The following is a 25,837-nucleotide window of genomic DNA, read 5'->3' as shown; positions in this document are numbered from 1 at the left end:
TACTATCGTTCTATTCACTGTTTCTTAAAGAATTCTATACTCTTTTTAGCAGGAGAAATCTTTCATTCAGAGGAAAAATTTCTTGATTTCTGGCAGTAAGAACTGCCAAGGTACTTACTAATGAAAGCAGAAAAGAGTTTTGTTCCTTTATTTTCTTCCTAAGAAAAGCCACATTAATATGTATGTCTTCTGCTATGTCATTTTGAAAAAGCTATTATTCTTTTCTTCTGACTCTTAAAATTTCCTTCTGTTTTCTACTTCCAGAACATATTCCAAATTTTATTTTTGCATAAAGGTAGGGTGACCTTAGTCATTTATATCCTCTTTCTTTCCTCTTATAATAATAATAGTGACTCAAAATAGCACGGCTAAAAGGGGCTTTAGAGACCATCAAATATAAATCCCTGACTTTAGAAATGAGGAAACTGAGGACACAAAACACTTTACTTTGTCATCCTGACAGACTCAAGGCTGCCCTTACATAACTCTTCCACTTCTTTTACTCTAGCAGCAAGGCAGACATAAAATAACAGTAATGCAATGTAGTGCTAAAACTGAATGGAGTGTAACATGCTGTGCAAAAACATGAGGAAACAATTTTATCTGGGTAGGCCAGGGAAAAAGTTATAAAAGAAAAGCATATTCAAGCTGAATTTTTAAAACATTAATTTTTACAATGACTATTTTGGAAAATGTTTAATAAAAGCACAATTCACTGGGGCTAATCAACTTATATCTTGAAAAAAGGAAAGAAACACACACATCTGGTCTCTACATAGTTTTCTGTTTGTTTGTTTGTTTTTTGAGACAGAGTCTCGCTCTGTTGCCCAGGCTGGAATCCATAGCACAATCTCGGCTCACCGCAACCTCTGCCTGCTGTGCTGGGTTCAAGCAATTCTCCTGCTTCAGTCTCCTGAATAGCTGAGATTGATTACAGGTGCCCACCACCATACTCGGCTAATTTTTGTATTTTTAGTAGAGATAGGGTTTCACCATGTTGACCAGGCTGGTCTTGAACTCCTGACTTCAAGTGATCCACCCACCTCAGCCTCCTAAAGTGCTAGGATTACAGGCATGAGCCACTGCGCCCAGCTTATAGTTTTTTTAAAGTCACTACTGGTAACAGAAAAGCTGCACTTTAGGATAACAAAGTCATGTGAATTACATACTTTGAGAAAAGCTCCCCAATGCTTTCCAGCTCTCCAATGGCCTGCAACCTGCTGAGTGTGGGGTAGAGCGAATACACAGACTCAAGGCTGCGCTTACACAACTCTTCCACTTCTTTTACTCTAGTAGCAAAAAAGAAAAGACACTCTGAAAACAAAGAAAAGGTTTTCAGGGAAATGAAAGTTCAAATTTGTTGTTAAAGAGTTCTCATCATAGGCTTTGCTACTGATCTAGTAATACTAACAAGCAACAGTGAATATGAAATAGCAGCGGAAACAAAATACAACTGATCCTTGAACAACACAAATTTAAATGTGTGGTCCACTTATACTCAGAGTTTCTTCCATCTTTGCCACCCCTGAGATAGCAAGACCAACCCTTCCTCCTTATCCTACTTAACATGAAGGTGGCAAGGATGAAGACCTTTATGATAACCCACTTCCACTTAATTAAGAGTAAATATATGTTCTCTTCTTTATAATTTTCAATAACATTTTCTTTTCTCTAGCTTACTTTATTGTAAGAATATGGTATTATAATACTTATACAAACTATGTGTTAATCTATTGCTTAAGTTATTGGTAAGGCTTCTGGTTAACAGTAAGCTATTAGTAGTTAAGCTTTTGAGGAGTCAAAGTAATACTCACATTTTCAAATGTGTGAGGAGGAGGGGCTCAGCACTCCTAACCTCCAAGTGGTTCAAGGATCAACTGTAAACCTTGGAATCACACAGACCAAGATCTAAATTGCAGTTCTGTCACTTATAGCCGTGTAACTTTGGGCATGTTACTGGACTTCTCTAAGCCTTTTTTCGCATCCATAGTTATTGTCATGATTAGAGAATACATATGAAAGGAGTCTAACAGTGGCTAGCATATCATAGGCACTTAAATGATAGTAAATTTTATTTCTGTGATAAACATAGGATTTATTAAGTCACTACTGTTATAAAAACGCTACATTTGTTTAGCCCATTATAATTATTTCCTCATGTCTCATCACATTTGTGCCTCAAAACAAGTTTGTAAGTATTAACCATGAGTTACAATTTTATAAATTAGAACACTAAATGCCATACAATTACTAAATGAGACAAGACGAAATTCTCAGGATACTTGTACTGGAAGAGAACAAAGAGGGAATCACCAAAACTTTCTTGAAGGGTCAGGGTAAAGAATGAACCTGGAATCCCAGAAACAATTTGTTTTGAAGGAGGGTAGAGAATTCCACGGAAACATCTGATCACAGCCACTAAGTCTTTATCTCTTCATCAATGCAAATCCTTACATTAAAATTGTTTTTCAAGTTTTCAGAAAAGAAGCCATGACATTAAATGTTAAAATACAGTAACTTTGTCTTTTTATAATACCTTGCATATTTGAGACTTTCATAAAATGCAGAGAATTCTCTGTCTCTTAGAGATTGTAGAGCACTGTACAATGATTCATGGTAACTGGTTCCTTCTATTTCTTTGCTGTGAGATAATAAGTCAAAGAAAAAAATATATTTAAAAACAGAACCCTAAGATATACATGTACAAATAGCTTCACCAAAGGACAAAATTTTTAAATTAAAATTTCTCCATTCTAAAAAATGTGTTTCTAGAATTTTTTGTAAGAAATACAAATTTTATGAGTCATTTAAATTCTTTAAGCAGAAAAAAAGGAAATTACTCAGATACTTTGCCTGGTTCTAAATATGCTCTACTTTTATTTATTCAATAAATACCTATTATGTGCCAGGCACTAGGCACAAGGAGGATTTACAAGTTGACAAGTCAGATCAGGTCTCTACTCTCATGGAATTTATGTGCTGGTTTGGAGGAATACACAATAAATAAGTATTGGAGAGTAACAAGGGACATGCAGAGAATTAAAACAGGGTAACAAAACAAAATGGCTAGACGGCTATTATAGAATAGGTAGTCAAGAAAGGTCTCTCTGACAGAGATACAATATTATTTAACTAGGGTCAGAATGAAAAGAAGCCACTCGCATGGTAACTGGGGGAAAAGGAGAAGATACATCTAAGGCCCTTGGATAGAAACAGCTTGGCCTGATAAGAAAACACAAGAGAGGCCTGTGTGGCTGAAATACAAGGGGAAGGGGAAGAATAGTATACATTGATTTACAGAGGCAAGCAAGAATCAACTCACACAGGAAAAAGTTTTTAAAATGAGGGTATATCTCTAATTTTATAGCAGTCTTACAGTTTGAAATATTTGAAAGGCACTCCAATAATTATTATTTTTTGAGACAGAGTCTCACTCTGTTGCCCAGGATGGAGTGCAGTGACATGATCTCAGCTTACTGCAACCTCAGCCTCCCAAGCAGCTGGGACTACAAATGCATGCCACTGTGCCCAGCTAACTTCTGTATTTTTTTGTAGAGATGGGGTTTCACCATGTTGCCCAAGCTTGTCTTGAATTCCTAACTTCAAGTCATCTGCCCTCCCGGGCCTCCAAAAGTGCTGGGATTACACGCACGAGCCACCACGCTCGGCCAATAATTTTTTTTTCTATGAAGGCAACAAAACATACTTAAACATAATTTATTTTTTAGTGTTTATATTATCAAAAAACTTTACATAAATATGAAATCCTTTATTAGATTAGGTGCTTGGCTTTTCATTCAGAAAACATGGTGACCTTACATACAGATTATAAATGTTATCTTCCTGGGTAACTGAATGGTTTTTTTTGAGACAGAGCGAGACTCTGTCGATCTTGGCGATTGACAAGTGGTGCAATCTTGGCTCACTGCAACCTCTGCTTCCCAAGTTCAAGCACTCTCCTGCCTCAGTCTCCTGAGTAGCTTGGATTATAGGCGTGCAGCACCACACCCGGCTAATTTTCGCATTTTTAGTAGAGATGGAGTTTCACCCTGTTGGCCAGGCTGGTCTCAAACTCCTGATCTCCAGTGATCCATCTGCCCCAGCTCTCAAAGTGCTGGGATTCCAGGCGTGAGCCACCACACTGTTATTTATTTATGTATTTATTTATTTTTTAAGAGATGGAGTCTTGCTCTGTCGTCCGAGCTGGAGTGCAGTGGCGCTATGTCAGCTCACTGCAATCTCTACCTCCCGTGTTCTAGCAATTCTCCTGCCTCAGGCTCCCAAGCAGCTGGGACTACAGGGGCACGCCACCACGCCTGGCTAATTTTTTGTACTTTAGTAGAGACGTTGCCCAGGCTGGTCTCAAACTCCTGAGCTCAGGCAATCCACCCGGCTCGGCCTCCCAAAGTGCTAGGATTATAGGCGTGAGTCACTATGTCCAGCCGTATTATTTTTTAATAAAAGAAAATATTTCATAAATAAAGATAAGCGGTCCTTTGTGGATCCTCCAGTCAATATAAGTGTTATCTTACTGACTAATATGTTTGTAGCAGGGAGTAGAAAGAGGAATGCCTATACTTTGCTTGACACGCCTTAGTCCAACAAACAGTATGTGAGATGATTCTCATAAGAAAACCCTTTTCATGTTTCTGTTTTTAGAAATACTTAGGGGTGGGGTGAAGTTGTCCTAATGGAAGAAGAGAGTAAAATTCAAGCCTAGGTGCCTTAACTGCTTATTGCTATCTTACTGAAGGATTTAGGGCTATCTATAGCTTGCAACATCTACTGTGTGTGTGTGTGTGTGTGTGTGTGTGTGTGTGTGTGTATAAACTCCTGTTATATTCACAGAACAAGAGTAAAACAGTTGTTGTTTAGAACTAGGAGAGAGGCAAAAAAAAAGAAAATGAAGTCAAATTTCTTCTTACCTGACATTGGTGCAATGGTCCCACTGCATATTCCTCCATGCTGCTTGGTAATGGAGTTCCTGTAGTTCAGGACACCAGTCTTTATTTTCATAATCTAATCCTTTTAAATACACAGAAAGAATATGGCAGAGTCCCAAATTCTGCAAGGCCTAAACAGGAGTTATTTTTGTTTTTAAGTTAAGTAATCAAAGATATCAACAGAAAACCAGAGAAAAAAACAGCAAACATACAAATTAACTTAAACAAATTTTAGTTCACAATATCGCTTTAAATCCCAAAATATCAGCTGAGTGTGGTGGCTCATGCCTGTAATCTCAGCACTTTGGGAGGCTGAGGCAGGAGGATCACTTGAGCCCAGGAGTTTGAGACCAGCCTGGGCAACAAAGCAAGACCTTGTCTCTACAATTTTTTTTTTTTTTTTTTTTTAATTAGCTGGGTATGGTAGTGTGTACCTATAGCCCCAGCTAGTTGGGTGGCTGAAGTGAGAGGTGCCCTTGAGCCCAGGAGGTCAAGACTGCAGTGAGCTATGATCGCGCTATTGCACTCCAGCCTCAGTAACAGGGTGACAACTTATCTCTAAAAAAAAAATTTCTTTTTTTTTTGAGACGGAGTCTCACTCTGTCGCCCAGGCTGGAGTGCAGTGGTGTAAGCTCGGCTCACTGCAAGCTCCGCGTCCCGGGTTCATGCCATTCTCCTGCCTCAGCCTCCCAGGTAGCTGGGACTACAGGTGCCCGCCACCGTGCCTGGCTAATTTTTTTTTTTGTATTTTTAGTAGAGACAGGGTTTCACCGTGTTAGCCAGGATGGTCTCGATCTCCTGACCTTGTGATCCGCCCGCCTCAGCCTCCCAAAGTGCTGGGATTACAGGCGTGAGCCACCGCACCTGGCCAAAAAATTTTTTTTAATCCCAAAATATCGGTTAATGTTTCCCAAAAAACACAAAGATGGAGCTCAAAGGGCTCTAACATTTCATGGAAGAATGGCTAAGGAGTATTAGCCAGTAATAGAAACAATAGGTTCTGGGACCAACTCTATTGCAAACTATGAGAAATAGTTCACAGGAGATTTTCCATGTGAAGCAGTAAGTACACTACCTGGCACATTGTATATGCTCAACTAATGTCTTCTATTGTTATCCAACAACACTGTGATCAGGAAATCTACACTATATTTTAGATCAATGACCTGTCTGACTTTCCTGTGTCTCCCTGATTTTTTTCTCTTTTATTTTTTCTGCATCCCTCTGCTTCAGGAGTATCCCTGAATGTTTAGCCTAATCCTCTGAAAAACAGATAACTTCTAGTCTTATCTCTAGAGTTTATCTGGCTGTGTAAATTTCCACCAACATAGTGAAATAACCTCAGCACTACACTAGTGATGACTTTACCAAATTTGGGAAAAAATGTACCTGAATGATTCCCGCCTGGCGGGTTGATGAGGAGATTGCTGTTTCAAGGTCATATGTTACTAGGGCTTTGCCCCACATTGCTTCATGTTCATATGTTCGTAGTCTGTAAGAAAAGATTGTAAAAATAGCTTTGGGTTTTACACACACGTAACTCCTTCATAAACAGAATTACTATACCATTGTTCAGAAAAATGCAATTTACCTAGTAATGGGTTGTAACATCTTCCCTCCACCACAGCCATACAAACTATCTGGTTCTCCTATACTTCTGTAGATTTCTAAGAGAAGATCCTGAAAACACGGAAGCAACAAAAAATTGAAGAAGGAAAAAAAATCAGTCTATAAATTTAGCAAATTTTAAATTGTATCATTACCAATATGTAACTCCCAACTCTAAATGTTATGTTATATAAATAAAATGTAATGATTCTGAAATACAGTTGATCCTTAAACAAGAAAAGTTTGAACTGTGCAGGACAACTTACATGTGGATTTTTTTTTCAATAAATATAATGAAAACTTTTTGGAGGTTTGCAACAATCTGAAAAAACTCACAAACCACACAGTTTAGAACTATTGAAAAATTTTTTTAAAGTTATGTCATGAATGCATAAAATAAATGTATATACTAGTCTATACATTCTATCATTTGTATACATTTGATATGATACATTTTATCATTTACTACCATAAAATATATACAAATCTATTACAAAAAGTTAAAATGTATCAAAACTTACACATACACACTGTACACAGCATTATTTGTGGTTAAGACAAATGTAAACAAATGTAAAGATGCAGTATTAAATCATAATTGCATAAGATTAACTACAGTACATATTGTACTATTGTAATAATTTTGCAGCTACCTCAGTTACTATTGTGGTAAGCATTATTGTGTTGTGAGTATCCACTTAAAATGCCATGTGACACTAATAATTTCTGCATGAGCAGTTCATTTCTCTAGCAAATTGTATATAGCAATAAAAAGTAATCTCTCCAGGTTCTCGTGTATTTTTTCACTGTGTTTACTGCAATACTATAAGCCTTGATTAACACCACGGGTGGCTGGAGGTGCTCCCAAGATGCAGAGAAAAGTCATGCCATTACAAGAAAAAAGTGAATTGTTTGATAGGTACTGTAGATTGAGGCCTAAAGTACATATCAACCAGCGGTGGTTGCCTCAAATTTCAGACAGATGATTAATTGTAAAGAGATGATGTAAACTTACGGTATTGATAAATACAGTACAGTTCTGTAAATGCATTTTCTCTTCCTTATGATTTTCTCAATAACATTTTCTTTTCTTGAGCTACTTTATTTAAGAATACAGTATATAACACATATACAAAATATGTGTTGTTTATATCATCGGTAGGGCTTCTGCTCAACAGTAGACTATTAGTAGTTAACTTCTGACTACAAATTTAGTTTTACCCTGATTTTTAATAGCACAGGGGGTTAGCACCTCTAACCCCCACATTGTTCAAGGGTCAACTGTATATACCAATGATCTGGATCAGCAGCAACACAGTAGACTGGTCCTAGACAACAGGAGGACTGTAGTTTACCTGAGAAGAACTGCCTACAATTGCATGAATTAGATAAGAAACAAGTACCAACCTACCAGGCTTTTATCACATGCAAAAATAATCACACAAACAAAACCAAACAATCTTGTCAACACCTAAAACTGTACATGGGCTGGGCGCAGTGGCTCACACCTTTAATCCCAGTACTTTGGGTAGCTCAGGCAGACTGCTTGAGCTCAGGAATTCAAGATCAGCCTGGGCAACATGGCTAAACCTGTCTCTGCAAAAATTAGCTGGAGACGGTGGGGCATGCCTGTAGTCCCAGCTACTTGTGAGGCTGAGGTGGGAAGATGGCTTGAGCCTGGGAGGCAGAGGCTGCAGTGTGTTATGATTGCACCACTGCACTCCAGCCTGGGCAACAGAGCCAGACCCTGTCTGAGAAACAAAAAACAAAACAAACAAAAAAACCTGTACATCAGAAAATACAGTCCTACAAAGTCTGACTCTTGAAAACTGAATTTGGTAAGAATAAAGGTCATGGATTTTTCTTTGAAAAATAGCACAAAACTGTATTGGAATTGGTAAAATTTGATATGGATAAAGTAGTTTGGTTACTGAAATCTTTGTTGTAAAATTTACATAGAAAAGATAGATTTTGTTTAAAACAATCTCCGTTAAATAAAAATGAAAACATAAAAAAACATAAAATAGAAAAAATTAGGAACTCTACTGCATAGAAAGTTGACCAAGCAATTGAACTGCCTACATGGTGCTTGCTCTGTGAAATATTTTCTACATACAAATCCATTTATATTGGCATAATTCTATAGTTCCAACTCAAATGCTTCTATTCATAACGTGAAATCAAGTCCTCAGAGTAGAAAAGTTCAGCCCATGCTTAGCACAGTGCTTAGTACACACACGATATTCCAAAAACTCAGTAGAGGAGCAGGAGACTATGAAGAAGCCAAAAGTGAAAGGAGAAAAATCAGGAGAGTGGATCAAAAAGGTAAACAGAACATAGTTCATCAAGGCATGGTTGATGATGAAGTATTAATAAAACCTTAAGGAAAAGGAGGAATGAAAGGTGACCACCAGACTTAGCAACATGAATTTTATGAGAGATATTAGCAAGTGCTATTTTACTGGAATAAATGGAAGGAGGGGAAATACAGACAGCAAATAAAGACAACTCTTTCACAAAGTTTCTCTATGAGAGGAAGGAAGAGAGAGGGTGATACCTAAAAGAGAACATAGGGAAGAGGGAAATTATTTTGTGTTTGTGAGAAAGGGAATTTTTAAACAGGAGAGGTTTTAAAATGTTCAGAACATAGTTCAGAGGGAGAACCGCATATTAAAAAATAAAGTACCTGAGAAAGAGCAGATAAAAAAACAAAGCACAGGAAGAGTTAGTCTCAAATAGAAGGATAAACTGTTTCTGTAACGTGAGGGAAGGTTATTAAAGGAGCAGATGCCAGGAGATTTCAGATTTGATAGTGGGATGTGGCGAGATTTCCTCTCTATGCCTTCTATTTTCTCCAAATAGGAGGCAGGCTGAAAGCAATGGCGTAGAAGAGAAGATGAAAAGTTTAAGGAGAATGGAGAAGCTGAAATTGTCATTGTGAAGGAATAAGTTGACCAAAGAAATTTGGTCAGCATCCCAGACAGTAACATGAGCCAATTTAAGAATGGATATCAAGAAATGTATAGAAGAGGCAATCTGCTTCTTCTGTGACATACAATAAACGAGCAACTAAATATATAATTATAAACCCTAAGTGCTATAAAGGAAATGAACAGGGTGCTATGGCAGAAAATGCATGGTATAAATTCTTGAGAAAGGTGGTTTTACTTCCGTCTTTCAGGTGAAGGAACTCAACTAGTGGCAGAGTCAGTATTAGAATTCAAGTCTGTCTACTCCAAGGCTTAAGCTTCAGACCATAAATTTATATATATGGTGCTTAGTCCAATAAGTAAATTCAGTTTAAAAATCACATGGCATCTGTACAATGTCTATAACAACCCAAAGTATGAGATAAATATTGTCATAAATAATAGAACCTCTAATATTTACCTGTAAACTTATTCCAGTTTCTTCTTTACTTTTTTCACTCAAGCTAGAAATAGTTGTACTTTGGCTTCCTTCTTCAAATGCAAGACTTCTGTTTGTCACAAGAACACATCTTTTAATGAGAACATACTATTTGGAAGCTCCTGAATACATACACTATAGACTTTGACAGAAAAAAACTAATGAAGGTTGCAAACAAAACAGAATAAATCACTTATACTTTAAAACTTAATACCATTTATACCTAGGATGGAAAAGGAATTTGTGAATGAAAATTATATTTTAAGAATAATCTTCTAGATATGGAAAGCCCATATGCAAAAATATGATTATTTATAAAGAGACAGGATTGTTTAAAAATAGAGCACATGCCCTCCAGTTCAGGTACTATATACTCTGTCAGTGGTTTCACCTGAAATTCAACTCAATCAATAATTACAGACACACAAAGACCACAATAAGAATTTAATACCTAATAGATATAAATTAAGACATCTGATATTAACTATTGAAAAGGAAGTAGATCAGTAGGATCCACTTAAACCAAGATTATAAAACTAGAAAGTGACAGTCAGGATGAGAACTCAGATTTGTCTACTTTAAGGCCTTAACTTTATGCATTTTATACATATGACATTCAGTTCTGTAAGTAACTTCAATTCTAAAACCATGACAGTTATGGTGTCTATAACAGTAATAATCTAATACATAAAATAAATACTATCATAAGTGATACTGCCTCTAATATTTACCTATATGCTTATTCCAGTTTCTTTTTTTTTTTTTTTTTTTTTTTGAGATAAGGTCTCGTTCTGTCGCCTAGGCTGGAGTGCAGTGGCACAATCATGGTTCACTGCAGCCTCTCCCTCCTGGGCTCAAGTGATCCTCCTCCCTCAGCCTCCTGAGTTACTGGGACCACATGTGCAAGCCACTATGCCCAGCTAATTTATTTTTATTTTTAGTAGAGCTGAGGTCTCACTATGTTGCCCAGGCTGGTCTTGATCTCCTGTTCACAAGCAATCCTCTCACTTTGGCCTCCCAAAGTGCTGGGATTACATGCGTGAGCCACTGTGCCCAGCCTAGAAATAGTTATACTTTGGCTCCCTTCTTCAAATATAAGGCTTCCTACTGATCCACTTCCTTACCAACTACGTTTCTGTACAAAAATGGGTATAACCGCTTTAAAAAACAATTTGGGACCAGGTGCAGTGGCTCATTCTTGTAATCCCAGCACTTTGAAAGGCTGAGGTGGGAGGACTACTTGAGCGCAGGAGCTAGGGACCAGCCTGAGCAACATAGCAAGATCTTGTTTCTACTAAAAATAAAAATAAAAATAAATGAGCTGGATGCAGTGATGTGTGCCTATAGTCCCAACTAGTTGGAGGCTGAGGCAGGAGAATCACTTGAGCCTGGAAGATCAAGGTTACAGTGAGCTATGATCGCACCTCTGCACCACAGCCTGGGCAAAATAATGAGACCCAGGCCATTTCAAACGAACAAAGATTTGAAGAGGGCAGTTGGGATAATAAAGTGTTTTACTTTATTTTTTACTCTTACTTTCTTGATTATTTTTTGTTCTTCACCATGATCTAGGGGTATATTTATTAAATTCTTACGACAGTTCTAACTCAGGTCAGAGGAAAGCAAATTAAATTCACTAGAAATACAGGTAGATAAAGAAATGAAACTTAGTCACAGAAAGAAATCAGTCACATTACTTTATAGCCATTTTGGATTATAATTTTGGGTATTTTATATCCAAAATGAATCTTGAATAGTTTAGGAATTAGTAGTAAATCTAATCTGATTGAAGTTAGGAAATAATTTAATCATTTGAAAAATATTTATCACCCTTAAATTAAGTACTCGATGCTAGGGCTGTTATGGGGAATATACAGAAAATTAAGTATGGACTCTGTCCTACAGGAATTTGCTATCTGTTAAATTTTTATAATACCTAAGTATAAACATTCCTATTGTTTCAGAGCAGGAATTACATATTCCTTTTTAAAAATTTATTATAATTTCACTTTAAAACAAAATTTCTATCTAAATAATGTCTTTTAAACGGGGAACAGGAGGCAAAGTAAATCTTTACTGTATACCCTTAATGAGACAATGCCAACATTAATTCTAAAAACCAAAAATTGTAAATTCCATTACCTTTTCTCTTGATCATCCATGCTTTTCTTATCTGCATAGATTTCTGCATAGAGTAAAGCTGTAAAGTGAGCAGCACAAGACTGAGCTACCTTGGCAACTTCTAGATAATTTAAATCCAGCCAGAAAGCATCATCAAAAATTGTTCCTGAAGAAGGTCTAAAGAAAAATTAGATATAATATCACTCACTTTTTAAAACTTCAATATCAAAAGAAAAGCATGTTGATATTGAATACAATGGTAGTAACTGCTTAATAGAAAATTACAAATTCCCGAAAACCACTTTTCCCCAATATATACCTATAAACATTATAACATGGCTGAAGAGTCCGATTTAATCATCTTTTTGGTTGTTCTTTTTTCCCTCAAACTGATCAGAGAATCTGATAAAACCTATAGACTATCACTTGATACAAAATCGGGGTTCATATCTGCTCCCCACCAAGAAATCCATGTACCACAGGCTAAGAATAGGATACACAGAATAGCTAATACAAATGCACACAAGCACCCCCCCAACACACACTTTTAATATTCCTATTAAATAGTCAATTTAATAAAAATATTGTTTCATCTAAGACACAAATACATGTCTTTCCTATTGTGACTTATTTTCTCCTTAATGTATTGCCTAGGTTGAGTTACTTAATAAAAAAACCTTCCACTGTGTTAACAGGTAGGTCAAGATTGAAAGGGACCATAGATAGTATCTTTTTTAAAACTAGCATTATAGAGATGGGACATGGTAGTGGTTAAGAGCACTGGTGTTGAAGTACAATACAGGTAGGTTCAAATCTAGCTATATTACCTACTACCAGCTGTGTGATCTTAGCAACTTAACTTCTTAAACCTCAGTTTCCTAGTTTCCTTACTTGTAAATGCTGGAACAACATGGACCTTGGAGAATGAGTGCAACAATTAAATAATGCCTGCAAAGCTGATGAATAAGGCACACCCTACTACATAGCAAGCACTCAACTAAAGTTAATTTTCTGAGGAACCTGAGGTTCAGAGAAGTGAAATAATTTCCCCATGGAAAGGAAGACACTGCAGACATTATTCTGATTTTGAAAGATGATAAGACTGAGGTTCAAAGATACCAAGCAATTTTTTGTTGTTGTTTTATTGTTGTTCTTTGTTTTTGCCCAACATACTGTATAGGATAACAAGTAATTTTTACACAGCACAAGCTTGGACTTGAATGCATGTCTTTACCCCCTTTTCTATATCCCATTCATACTTTCTCAAGGAATCTTCTTTAGGATCTTATTCAGAATTAAAATGGAATATGAAGAATTTTTATCTTCTCCAAATCCTGCTAATGTCAACACCATTCTACCCCAATGGTAAATCTGAAATGAATGACTCAAAGGTAAAACTGCCTCCCAACACCAAGAAAACAAATGCTCTCAACTACGTTAAAGCTTCTGATAGGCCTTCTGAGAAGATAATCTGGTATAAAACTATAAGGTAAAATAACCAGAAGCAAAGACACTGAAAAGCACAAAACTTCTTTTTCTACTAGAGAAGAAGAATGGCTAAGAATACATAGATATTAATTTTTTAAGATATTAATGCATTTAGACTTAAAAACATTTCATTTTTCACTCACCTCTCCCTCTCATTCTTTACCAACCACTGCCACCACTACCATACACACTTATGAGACATCGATTCCTACCTATTCAAATTATAGGCCTACTACACTATTTCTTCAGAGTTCTGGTCAACTCTCAAGCAGTATTGATCAGTCAGACCATTCATTCTAGCAATTCCTGTACGCATTGTTAAAAATTTCATGAGAAATAACAGGAACAAAGATACTATAATATAAAACAATTTACCAGAAACAATAAAATAAACATTGTCACAGCACAGTACTGCCACAGATTTTGAGACCACTGCACACAGTAAAGAAACTTACATCTTAAAATAAAGATACATAAGGAAGACATTTACACAACTCTATTTACTTCTTAGAACTAAAGCAAAGAGAAAAGTAAAAAGAGTGATAATACAGCTAAATGTAACTTGGAAAAACACTTGCTCCTATCCCGAACATAGATGAAATAAATTGGAGCCAAGAAGGCTGCATAATTTAACAAAGGTAACACTGTTACTGGTACAGCTGGTACTAGAATTGAGAGTTCTTGACACTGATTTAACTGAAGTGCTATCCTGAATATGGATTACTGCAAGGAGATACAAATATCACACAAATTAAATATAGCACTTTGCAACAGCTTCACCTAAGACAATCATGTTAAAATTCAGCCAATAGTTAACAAGTTACACTCTAGATCCTAAACATAAGAAGCAACACTCATTACATTACCTCTTTTGTCTTCTCATGTAGTCCACAACAGCAAGCATTGTTCTTTGTGATTTTTTATCCAAACAGCATCGGAAAAAGTGCTCTGACTCTGACAAACAAAAATATCTCCCCTCAGTCCCAGGCATTCTTGCTTACGCACTTTCTTCCTTCTTGTTTATGTGTCTGTAACCCACTATGCTATAAGGTTCTAGTGGGCAGTACCTAACACAAAATTGGTTCTGAGGGAATTTAATAGCATTTCTTTTGCTTTTAAAAGAAACTGTTATCTTAATAAAAGTGAGAACTTACATTGTAATTTATATTTTATTTCTGAGGAGGACTAATTAATTGATTCAATAAGATCTTTTATGTGCTAGGTCCTCAGTATATAACCATGAACAAGATAGACCATGTCAGACCACACAGAACTCACTGACTAGCCTGGGAGATTACAACACAATATGATTAAGTGTTATAACAGGAAAGTTTAAAATGCTATAGAATCTTAGCAGAGGGAACCTCACTTATAGATAAGAAAAGTTTCATAGAAAAAGTGATACTGGCCAGGTGCAATGGCTCACGCCTGTAATCCCAGCACCTTGGAAGGTCGAGGCAGGCGGATCACTTGAGGCCAAGAGTTTGAGACCAGCCTGGCTAACATGGTGAAACCCTATCTCTATTAAATATACACAAATTAGCAGGGCGTGCTGGCACACATCTGTAATCCCAGCTACTCAGGAGGCTGAGGCACAAGAATTGCTTGAACCTGAGGGGCAGAGGCTGCAGTGAGCCGAGATCGCACCACTGCACTTCAGCCTGGGTTACATAGTGAGACTCTTGTCTCAAGAAAAAAAAAAGAAAAAAGAAAAAGTGATACCTGAAAGAAGAGTAATAGTCACAAGAGCAGGAAAGGACAGTGCTACAGGCAATAATAACAATATCTGAGATAGCTGGAAGCAAGAAATAACTTGGAAAATTTAATGAAAGAATTTCACCTGTGCTAAGTCATAGAGCTAGAAAGCAGTAAGGATGCTAAGGGCAGAGAGAAACAAATGGACTAAGTTATTCATAATACGGAATTGGCAAGATTTGGTAATTAGATGAAATACATGAGAGGTTTCTAGAGTAAGCAACTGAGTGCCATTTGTCAAAGAGGTACACATTTAAAAAAGTAGACCGGGGGAAGAGATGAAGAAGATGACACATTTGCTTTTGGACAGCTGAGTATGAGATGCACATGGGACATTTAGTGAAGGCAATGAGGCTTACAGCCATCAGAAAAGATATACCATTTAAATTTTATAAAAATATGCCTTTACTTTCCTTTTCAATAATAGAATTTTATATGTGAAGTTTAAATTTTCACTTAAGGTAATAAAAATATTGGCACTGTACACAGATATAATAAAACAATTACCTTCCAATGGTTGTGGCATAAATACATAACTGATAAACATGAAAAAAGTCTTGGCCATGTTCACAATAACAAATTACCAGATTATCATAAACAATGATTACCTTAAACTATGTAATAAAAATTGTTTTTAATAGTACTGTAAATTATATATTAAAGTTTTAAACACTTAAATCACTTATACCTGTATTTTCCCAATTAAAGATAAGAGATACATTTTTGATAGTTTACAAAGCCTCTATGAAAATTTTTATTTTAGGATTTTCATTTCAGTGGCCTAAAGAAAATTCATATAAGCACATTCTAGATCATTTATAGAACAGCTTATAATCTAGTAGGATCACAGGATGGGCATCTATGTCTATGTTTATAATTTATATTTTTCCAAATAGTAGATTTGTAATTGCTGTTAGCCAACAGGAAAGAAAATACATAAAATATAAAGCATAGTAAACTGAAGTCTAAATGACATTAGAGTCATGTCAAATGAAGGTTGTAGCAGTAAAACTAGAAGAAACAACTGGAAGAACTGAGTAATCACAACCTTTGCTGAAGCGACTGGAAGGATTGGGAGGAGCAGACTAGTTGTGGCAAAATATCACATTAAATCAACAATTACATTAGAATTGATTGGTCTTTAAGTACAACAAGTGAATTTGTACCTAGCTTTAAGATTGCAAATAAAACACATTAATAATATATAATAAAGAGAGTTAACAATAATCTGTGAATTTTGTATCCTTTCATAAAATTTAGGTTTTAAAAACTGACCCATAATGAGCCCTCAAGTATGCATATATGTAATATACATACCCAACCCTGGTGGAATTTCTTTTGCTATTATGCTCTTGGCATGAGAAACACTCGTTATATGTCACAGAAGGAAAGTAGGTTATAAGAGTAAATAAAGTGCAATTCAATTTTTGTTTTAAAAAACTTAGAAGGATATATACCAAATGTTAATTATAGTTATACAAAGGTTTTTTTTTCTTTTTCTTTTTTTTTAAGACAGAGTCTCACTGTGTTGTTCAGTCTGGAATGCAGTGGTGTCATCTTGGCTCACTGCAACCCTCTACCTCCTGGGTTCAAGTGATTCTCCTGCCTCAGTCTCCCAAGTAGCTGCAATTACAGGTGCCTGCCACCACGCCCAGCTAATTTTTGTATTTTTAGCAGGGACGGGGTTTCACCATGTTGGCCAGGTTGGTCTTGAACTCCTGACCTCAAGTGATCCACCAACCTTGGCCTCCCAAAGTGCTGGGATTACAGGCGTTGAGCCACTGTGCCCAACCAAAGGCTGCTTTTTAAATTGAGTTGGCCAGAGCTCTGAAAACATGAAAATTCTATCATATCTGCACCACAGTACCTAAAATATCTGATTGTGTTTATTTGTTTTTTCCATTGCTAGAATGTGGGTGTTTCTTTTTCACATTAATATTGCTGGTGCAAGCACAGTGCCTGGCACATATTGAAAGCTCAATTAGTTGACCCATTATCAATAGCCAAAATGTACTGAGGGAATACTGTACATCAAGTATTATCCTAGGCACTTTACACACACTATTTCATTGAAAACTTGTTGCAACTATTGCAACTTTTATCTCCATTCCACAGATAAAGAAACAAATTTAGAGGTTACAGATTTAATCCTGTCAAGTGCTTTTAGCGGGATTCCACCTTAAATCTATCTTTCTCTAGAACTGAGAAGTTTACAGTATTAATGTTAAAAATTTAATAGAATACCTGAATCCAAGTTTGCAGGGGTTGTGGATCGGCTCGTTTGTGAGAAGTGTCGAAGACAGCTGGTGAAAAATCCCTGAACATGTGTAGAAAGCAGATTTCTCCATGATTCATTTGTATCTTGGAGCAAAATATCATGAATCAAGTATGGAAGTACAATCTGACAAAAGTCAGTTTTCACCTAGAATATACCAAAAAATCCACCCAATAGTTTGAGTAAAAATGAGTAAAACTAATACATTTTACTTAAACTTTTCATGCCCTGTTGACATATTAAATTTCTAAAAGATGACAGATTAATCTGCCATAAACTCAACATACTGCTAAAAAAAAAACAAACAAAAAACATGTATTAGGTGGTGTTTAAAAAAAACACACTAGGCTAGTATAACAATATCAAATGTATATGTTAGTGACATTGTAACTGTTTATTTTCAGTCTAGGCCATTAGCATAATGAAATAGACCATTGCTTACAAATGAAATTATATCACCACTTTAAATACAGTTTCAGAATTGAAAAGTGTTAGTAACAGAAGGAGTTTTCTGATTTGATAGAAGAGAGAAAAAGGTATCAAAAGTTTAAGACAAAAGTTGAAAATCTGATTTTTATGCATTTTCTATCCTCAGTGAAGAACTACAACAGTCATGTTAAAAATGTTTATGTTTTGGCCGGGCGCGGTGGCTCAAGCCTGTAATCCCAGCACTTTGGGAGGCCGAGACGGGTGGATCGCGATCGCGGTCAGGAGATCGAGACCAACCTAGCTAACACGGCGAAACCCCGTCTCTACTAAAAAATACAGAAAAACTAGCCGGGCGAGGTGGCGGGCGCCTGTAGTCCCAGCCACTTGGGAGGCTGAGGCAGGAGAATGGCGTAAACCCGGGAGGCGGAGCTTGCAGTGAGCTGAGATCCGGCCACTGCACTCCAGCCTGGGCGACAGAGCGAGACTCCGTCTCAAAAAAAAAAAAAAAAAAAAAAAAGTTTATGTTTTAATAAGCCCAACTTCTGGGTATAAAATTTGGTTAATTATTTGTGGTATATTCCAAAGAGCAGAAAAGCACTCTAATACATCTGGCACATTAAAACAGTATTCAGCTTTACTTTTGCTATTCACCGCACTCCATGTTTAACATATGAATGAATCATTACACTCCATATCCATCATATTCATCAGACTTCACACACATAAGACAGGTTATAGATTACTAATTGCACCCTTTTTCTTTTTCAAACCAAAGACAAGGCAAAACACCACTTTTAGAGCTAGAGAATTTAAAGTACCAGAAATGAGGTGTGTACATACGTATATTTGGAACATTTTATCTTCTGGCTCAAAGTTAAAACTTTATAAAAATCTTAGCTTTGTTCACTAATGAGAAATAAGCTGTATGTGTGTTCGGGGTACCACTCTGCTGAACTGGTATGAGTGCGGTGTAGTATTGTAGAGAAGGTGATGTTTTATTCATTGTCATTACTTTTTCTGTAGAAAATAAGAACTGCTTTTTACATTGCTTCCAATGTGAGTACATTATGAAAATACTTTCCTATCAGTTATCTGTAATTGGCAGATGTTTAACCTAGTCAGATGTTGTATTTTCACATTTCTGTTGAATCACATTTGACAGTGCTATAAATTAACTCTGTAAAGCATCAGGTTTTGCTGTTTTAGATTACATATTTGATGGAAGAGTATAAACTTTCTGTTTCATTTGGTATGCACCTTCACTCTTTATGGAGATACATACTATATCCTCAAAAATAAAAAAGCTACGCTGATTGCTGCCCCACTCCTTTTTCTTATTCAGGAAAGCGTATCAGGGAAAATAAATGTGCTCTTATCAGAAGACGTAAACAAAGTTAGAACAGGCTTTTGGTTAATGCAAATAATTTATAATCAGCAGTATTTTAACTATCATTAGTATTAGTAACAAATTATTCAAGGCACCCGTTAGAACTCCTCTAGGATGTTGCTATCCTGAAGCTGAAACCTAATGCGTAAAGTTATGACTAAATACGGATGCTCACTTTAATAAATTTACAACAGTTTGAGTGGGGGTGATATTATGTGAAGATGATGTGCAGTAACACAGAACTCTTTAGATAAACAGGTCATAAACAAGGAATTAAATCAGGCTAATTAATCTTCTTACTTCACACATTGGCTTTAATAATTGAAGAATTTCACATTTTGTGCCTCCACTGTCCAAAAAAGCACAAGTCAGTGTCTTTATCCAAATGTCATGATTTTCACTTAGAGGCATCCACAGATTTATGTCATCCAGGCCTTCAAAAGGGTTTTCTTTGTCAAATCTGGGTACTTCTAAAAACTAGAAAGAAATGGATTAGAAAATGTAAATAAGAGAACTGGAAATCATTGTACCTTTCCTACCTAAAATGAGTATAACAAATCTGTTTCTGAGTAAAGCTAAATACAGTTAAAACTAAATCTGGAGGCAATGTTTACCTTTTAAAATTAAAACATTTATGTGTATACGAGAGTCAGAGTGGTATGGTAAAAACTGCTGCTTTAGGCACCAGAAAAACTGGGTCCTACTCTCAGCTCTGTCACTCATTAGTAGCATATTACACAAATCACAAACTCTGACTCATCTGTCTCTTGAACAAAACCAGACCATACCTATCACATAGACTTGATTTCAAAATGAAATGAGATTTTAAAATGTTAAAATTATAATGCCTTCCAGGTTATATTATTAGTTTCATTAACAGTTTATATTACTAGTAATTTTACTAAGACCAAAATTATATTTGTGATGCACTGAAAGTACTGCTTCAATGTTGGTTTCTGCCCTGAAATTAAATTGGTGAAAACTAAACTGTGTACTTCTCAGTCACTTTATGAAAAGAAGATAGTAGAGAGGAATGCTTAGACTAAGGAAGGAACAAGTGTTCTTAAACATGCCTCACAGAGTACTTACAGTGGAATCCTATTATGATACTAACATGGAAAAAGGAAGAAATCTATGGGTCATCCTGTATTTCACCAGGGGATTGTGATACATTAACTTGCCATGGAAATAAACACTTGTGGATCACAATAACTATAAATCATACCCAGAGCTAACAGCTTTCATGGGCGCAAAGTAGGGTTTTCTATTTCTAAAAAAATAAGGTTTGTCTTTAAGAATTTCCCCTCCCCCCAAATCAACTACTATTTCCTCAGGTTACCTATCTCAGCTTTTCCACACTGCCATGATAAGTAAAAAGTAGCAAATTCCTTGGATTTATGAAATATGGTTTAAATTACTTATAGGAAAGGTTAATTGTTAGTACAATACTATTTCAAGCAAGTTAACAGTCACAACCCACAGCAAACAGAACTGTTTTAGATATGGTGGGTATTCGATAAACATTTATTACTTAAGAGACCTTTTTTCTCGATGTTCTAAAAGGCTGTAGATAGGCCAGCATTGGATCTGTTGTCATCTTATAAATCTCCCAGAAACTATGTCCAGTCTTTGTGGCTAAAATGTTTTTCAAACAAGTAACAGCTGCTGATCGAACTGTGACACTGAAAAAACAATTCATATGTCTATCAAGTACACCAGTTATTAATCTTGATGAATGTTAACCTCCACTGAAAAAATTTCAAAACTAAAATTTAAAATTTGTATTAGGAAACTTTACATTCACCAAATTCTCCAAAATCAAACAAAATTATCAAAGGACTTTCACTAGTCATTCAGTAAACTTGAATTACTAATCAATGCAACAGCAATTCCCTTCATTCAATACAGTTTAATTGTGACTACTATAAATTAAAAAGACTCACAAAAAGAAATACTTGAAAATATGTTCTAATACATGTAAGTAATAAAAATTCTGGGAATCCTTTGGTCCACATCTTCATATGCTAAAGTCCCTTGAATATCTAAAGTTTTTCCCTGTTAAAGAAAAATACAAAAAACTTCTACCTGCTTCCTAGTATTCTTAAGTTTAAGTCACACTAATATTTCTGTGCATCTGTTTCAGAAAAACCAATTTCGAGTTACTATGAAACGAATGAAACATCTAATGCTTGCAAATTTTCTGTGGTACTCTCTTCAAAAACTGTGCTTGATATACCTTTAAACACATTTAAAAAATGAGATGAACTGGCTGGCTGTGGTGTGGCTCAAGCACATAAACCTTGCACATTAGGAGGTTGAGGCAGGAGGATTGCTTGAGCCCAAGAATTTGGGGTTACAGTAAGCATGATCTATGATGTATGATCATGCCACTGCACTCCAGTCTGGGTGATAGAGCAAGAACCTGTCTCAAAAAAAGAAAAAAGAAAAAAAGAGAGAGATGAATTAATACATGTTAATACAAGGATAGACTGATGGCTAGAAGTGATTAAGCAAGGATAGCAGTAAAATATAGAAACTATGTGATAAGCATATGGGTGTTTACTATAAAATTATTCCCATTTTGCTATATGTTTAAAGTTTTTTATAATAAAATGTTCAGAAAGAAACCATACAAATTTGTTTAATGAAACAAAAACAACAAAAGAAAAAATATATAGGTACATTAAATCAATAACAGAAACAGGGCAGTTAGACATTACTGCCAATCATTTATTCCTCAAGAGAAGGAGAAAGGGAAGTACAGAAAAAAAATCAAAACATGTATTTATCTTAGAAAGGTGCCTGGTTGTGAAGAAAACCCTTTGAGCCTACCACCAAATATGGTGGTGATGGAATACTCAAAGACACCAATCAATCCATCAACAAATGAGAGAGAGAAAAAGCACTGCACACAAAAGTAATCTCAACTAACCAGTTGAAATTTTGATATGTGGTGCAATTCTGTTTTGCATAGAGAATAAATAAGCAATAGAAAACCCTGTCTGATTAGCTTAAGACTTCTAGGGTTATAAAACAACCTCTCTGCTTTATGGCTTATTTTAAAAGGATCAAAATAAGGCCTCACTTAGAGGAGAGTGGCACTTCTGATATTGACAAGAGCCTAAAACATCTCCCTTTATACTCCCCTATCTTAATTTTCTGTGTAGAACCATCTGGCATTTTTCTTATTTATTGTTTATTTGTCTAGTCCCACTAAAATTTTAACAGGGACCTTGTCTGGAATGTTCACCATTATATCAAGTGTCTGGCACATAGTAGGGTCAATAATTCTGTGAATTAATAAAAATACAAGAATTTTCAATCTTATAAAGACATTGAGATTAAATCTCAATAAAGACATTGAGATTAAAAAAAGGACAAAGCTTTAGTTACTGAGAATATCAATTTGTGTGAAGTATCATTCTCCATGAATGTCATATTAAGTGGGATTACATATAAGGTATCAATAAATACTCACCAATCTTCTACCAGTGTGTTATTCAGGTAGGTCAGCATTATGAAGGTCCACTGAAGTTCTTTACCTTCAAATAACTTAAGGGCCTTGGTATAAGATGCATCTTTACTATGTTGTATAGCTATGGTAGAGAAATCTATAGGACCCACTTCTCCCAAGCAGCTTCCAACAGCCTCTACATATAGAAATTCTATTTCAGTAGAGTCATAGGTAAGAGATCATACATAAAACTGAAATTTTCTAATTTCAAAACTATAGTGCTGTTTTGCTGTACTTTGAGAATTAACCTTAAGGCCGAGCACGGTGGCTCACACCTGTAATCCCAGCACTTTGGGGGACAGAGGCAGGTGGATCACCTGAGGTCAGGAGTTCGAGACCAGCCTGGCCAACATGGTAAAGCCCCATCTTTACTAAAAATACAAAATTAGCCAAGCGTGGTGGCGCAGGCCTGTAATCCCAGCTACTCAGGAGGGTGAGGCAGGAGAATCATTTGAACCCAGGAGGCGGAGGCTGCAGTGAGCCAAGATTGCACCACTGCACTCTAGCCTGGGTGGAAAAAAAAGAGAGAGAGAGAGAGAGAGAGAGAATCAACCTTAAAACTGTTAAAATTTTTGTTGAGATATCACACAAATTCCATAATCTTAAACACAGTTCAATGAAAATTTATACATACAAATATACATTTTTTTCTGCCTGTGTTCTCCCTAACCAGATGAAGATAGGACATTTTCAGCAACCCAGAGGGCTCTTGGTGCTCTTTCCATCATGATGGTATTTACTAAAATAAGTTCACAAATTTTTTGAGAGTCCTTCTTTCAAAGGGTAGAACCTAATTTCCCTCCCGTTGAGTGTGGGCTGTACTTAGTGATTCACTTCTAACAAACAGAATGTATATGTCTTTCACCTCTTTGATTAAATTTATTCCTGGGTATTTATTTCTTTTAGATGCTATTGTAAATGGAATTGCTTTTCTAATTCTTTCTGGATTGTCCACTGCTAGTATATACAAACACCACTAATTATGTGTTGATCTTGTACCCTGCAACTTTGCTAAATTCATTTATTCGCTCTACAGTAGCTTTCTTGTGCATTCTCTGGGATTTTCTCTACCGTATCATCTGTAAATACAGATAGTTTTACTTCCTTTCTAATTGGCATGCTTTTAATTTCTTTTTCTTGTTTAATTGCTCTGGCTAGAACTTCCAGTACAATGTTGAACAGCAGTAGTGAAAGTGGACAGCCTTGTCTCATTCCTGATCTTAGGGGGAAAGCTGTGAGTACAAACCACATTAATTTTATGCTACACAGGAAAGCCACTTAGGGCTTCGGTTATAAATCAAGTCTGTCCCTAAAAGCAGTGCCACTATGGACAAGGAGGTAAATACGCTGGTTAAAGAAAACTTCTACAGTTCTGGTAAGATTCTGTTTCTTAGTCTGGGTGCTACATGTACAAATGTACTCTGCGAACGTTCTTCAAGCTAGATATTTTTGATCTGTATACTTTTCTATATGTAGGATATATCTCAATTTTAAAAACCTAAAAAAAAAGGAAGTACTCTAGATATTAGGCTCCTACCGAGAAGTTAAGACTGTTGAAGAAAGATAGTAGAATCTGTAAAACACTACTTATTCCTCCTATTTTTCTAATTTGAAGCAAAACCATCATGAGAGCTTCAAGCTGACTATAATCAGGTGATTTCTCCATCCCGTGGTCACTAAATCTAAACACCTAAACTGGACATGATGTTAGCTTCTTATCTTACATTAGGTTTCCCCTAAAATGGCTGTAGGAAAGGACTTGAATGGTTTTTAATTATTTAAGTTTAATCTAGCCCTCCAAGTCTTCATTCTTATGACTGTTACATAACAAAAGACACTGAGTACCTGTCAGTTATATTTACAAAATACATTGGCAGTCAATTTATTTGCAACTTAACTCTAAAAATAGATATTTCTGCCTTTCCTAAATATTTATAAGGCATTTTCAAATTAAGTTATACACATATGTAAATCTCTTAACTTTTCATTTTATATGAATATTTAAGGAAGAAAAGTACAAAAGGGGGCTTTTTAGGGACACTTTAATAGGCATGTAACTTAGCTAGCATCTCGTATTTCCCCAATATCCCAAATGACAAACCCTCACTTATTTTGAAGATATAATAAAGATGACCACTCATATAATAAAGATGACCACCACATAACTCACATTCAGCCAATACAATCATGCTTTGCTTAATGACACAGATATGTTCTGAGAAATGTGTCATTGGGCAATTCTGTCATTGTGCGACCATCACAGAATATACTTACACAAACCTAGATGGTATAGCCTACTACACACCTAGGCTATATGGTATAGCTTACTGCATCTAGGCTAAAAACCTGTATAGCATGTTACTATACTGAATACTACAGGCAATTGTAACACAATAGTAAGTATTTGTATATCTAAACAGAAAACCTACAGTAAAAATACAGTATTCTAATCATATATAATCCTATATGTGATCCACGGTTGACTGAAATGTTGTCATGCAGCACATGACTGTAGTTTACCTAGCACTTCTTTTTCACCAGTGTGGTTTATTGCCATCTTGGATAACTGCAACAAATTGACAACTAGCTTCACCATAATCCCATCTTGTGGATTATCTAGAAATAATTTTTTAAAAATTAGTTTCAACTAGCACAAAGACAACACTTTTGTTTACAATAACATATATATTAAATTATCTGACTAGAAAATTTCTATAAAGTTTAAAGAAGGTTGTAAGTCATGAGTAGCTCAAAAAATACATAGAGAATGAATCTGAACTTCCTTAATACCACAGATTCTTTTGAAAGTGATTAGCAGTATTTGACAACAGAGAAAATAAAATGTCTTAAACAAATTGTGCAGATAAGTCAACACTTTAGCAAAATCACAAACAGATGCACAAGAATCA

General features: G+C 35.8%; 2 protein-coding genes across 9 annotated transcripts in view; one reads left to right on the top strand and one right to left on the bottom strand.

Annotated features, from left to right (window-relative positions):
• C15H11orf65 (chromosome 15 C11orf65 homolog) overlaps positions 1 to 13,900 on the top strand; it is a 136,750-nt gene extending 122,850 nt beyond the window's left edge. The window contains exon 7 of the mRNA XM_030917292.1: positions 13,349 to 13,900. Coding sequence (XP_030773152.1) covers positions 13,349 to 13,449 — 101 coding nt within the window. The 3' untranslated portion in view covers positions 13,450 to 13,900. The remainder of the gene's footprint in view (positions 1 to 13,348) is intronic.
• Positions 1 to 25,837, bottom strand: part of ATM (ATM serine/threonine kinase) — a 134,151-nt gene that overhangs the window by 38,190 nt on the left and 70,124 nt on the right. For 3 of the 8 annotated variants that reach the window (XM_030917282.1, XM_030917285.1, XM_030917286.1), the window contains 13 exons: positions 25,449 to 25,544; positions 22,893 to 23,064; positions 20,955 to 21,096; positions 19,715 to 19,891; positions 17,568 to 17,745; positions 14,435 to 14,522; positions 12,102 to 12,257; positions 9,942 to 10,029; positions 6,535 to 6,623; positions 6,333 to 6,435; positions 4,926 to 5,074; positions 2,537 to 2,641; positions 1,170 to 1,289 (listed from right to left, as the gene is read on the bottom strand). In XM_030917282.1, coding sequence (XP_030773142.1) covers positions 1,170 to 1,289; positions 2,537 to 2,641; positions 4,926 to 5,074; positions 6,333 to 6,435; positions 6,535 to 6,623; positions 9,942 to 10,029; positions 12,102 to 12,257; positions 14,435 to 14,522; positions 17,568 to 17,745; positions 19,715 to 19,891; positions 20,955 to 21,096; positions 22,893 to 23,064; positions 25,449 to 25,544 — 1,663 coding nt within the window. Of the gene's footprint in view, positions 1 to 1,169; positions 1,290 to 2,536; positions 2,642 to 4,925; positions 5,075 to 6,332; positions 6,436 to 6,534; positions 6,624 to 9,941; positions 10,030 to 12,101; positions 12,258 to 14,434; positions 14,523 to 17,567; positions 17,746 to 19,714; positions 19,894 to 20,954; positions 21,097 to 22,892; positions 23,065 to 25,448; positions 25,545 to 25,837 lie in introns of those variants that run through there. The other 5 variants (XM_030917283.1, XM_030917284.1, XM_030917287.1 and 2 more) reach the window with 5 other exon arrangements.

Source organism: Rhinopithecus roxellana, chromosome 15 (assembly GCF_007565055.1).
Source record: "Rhinopithecus roxellana isolate Shanxi Qingling chromosome 15, ASM756505v1, whole genome shotgun sequence".
In the NCBI taxonomy this organism is placed as follows: Eukaryota; Metazoa; Chordata; class Mammalia; order Primates; family Cercopithecidae; genus Rhinopithecus; species Rhinopithecus roxellana.
Note: the sequence above shows the minus strand (reverse complement) of the source record. Positions and strands in the feature narration are given on the sequence as shown.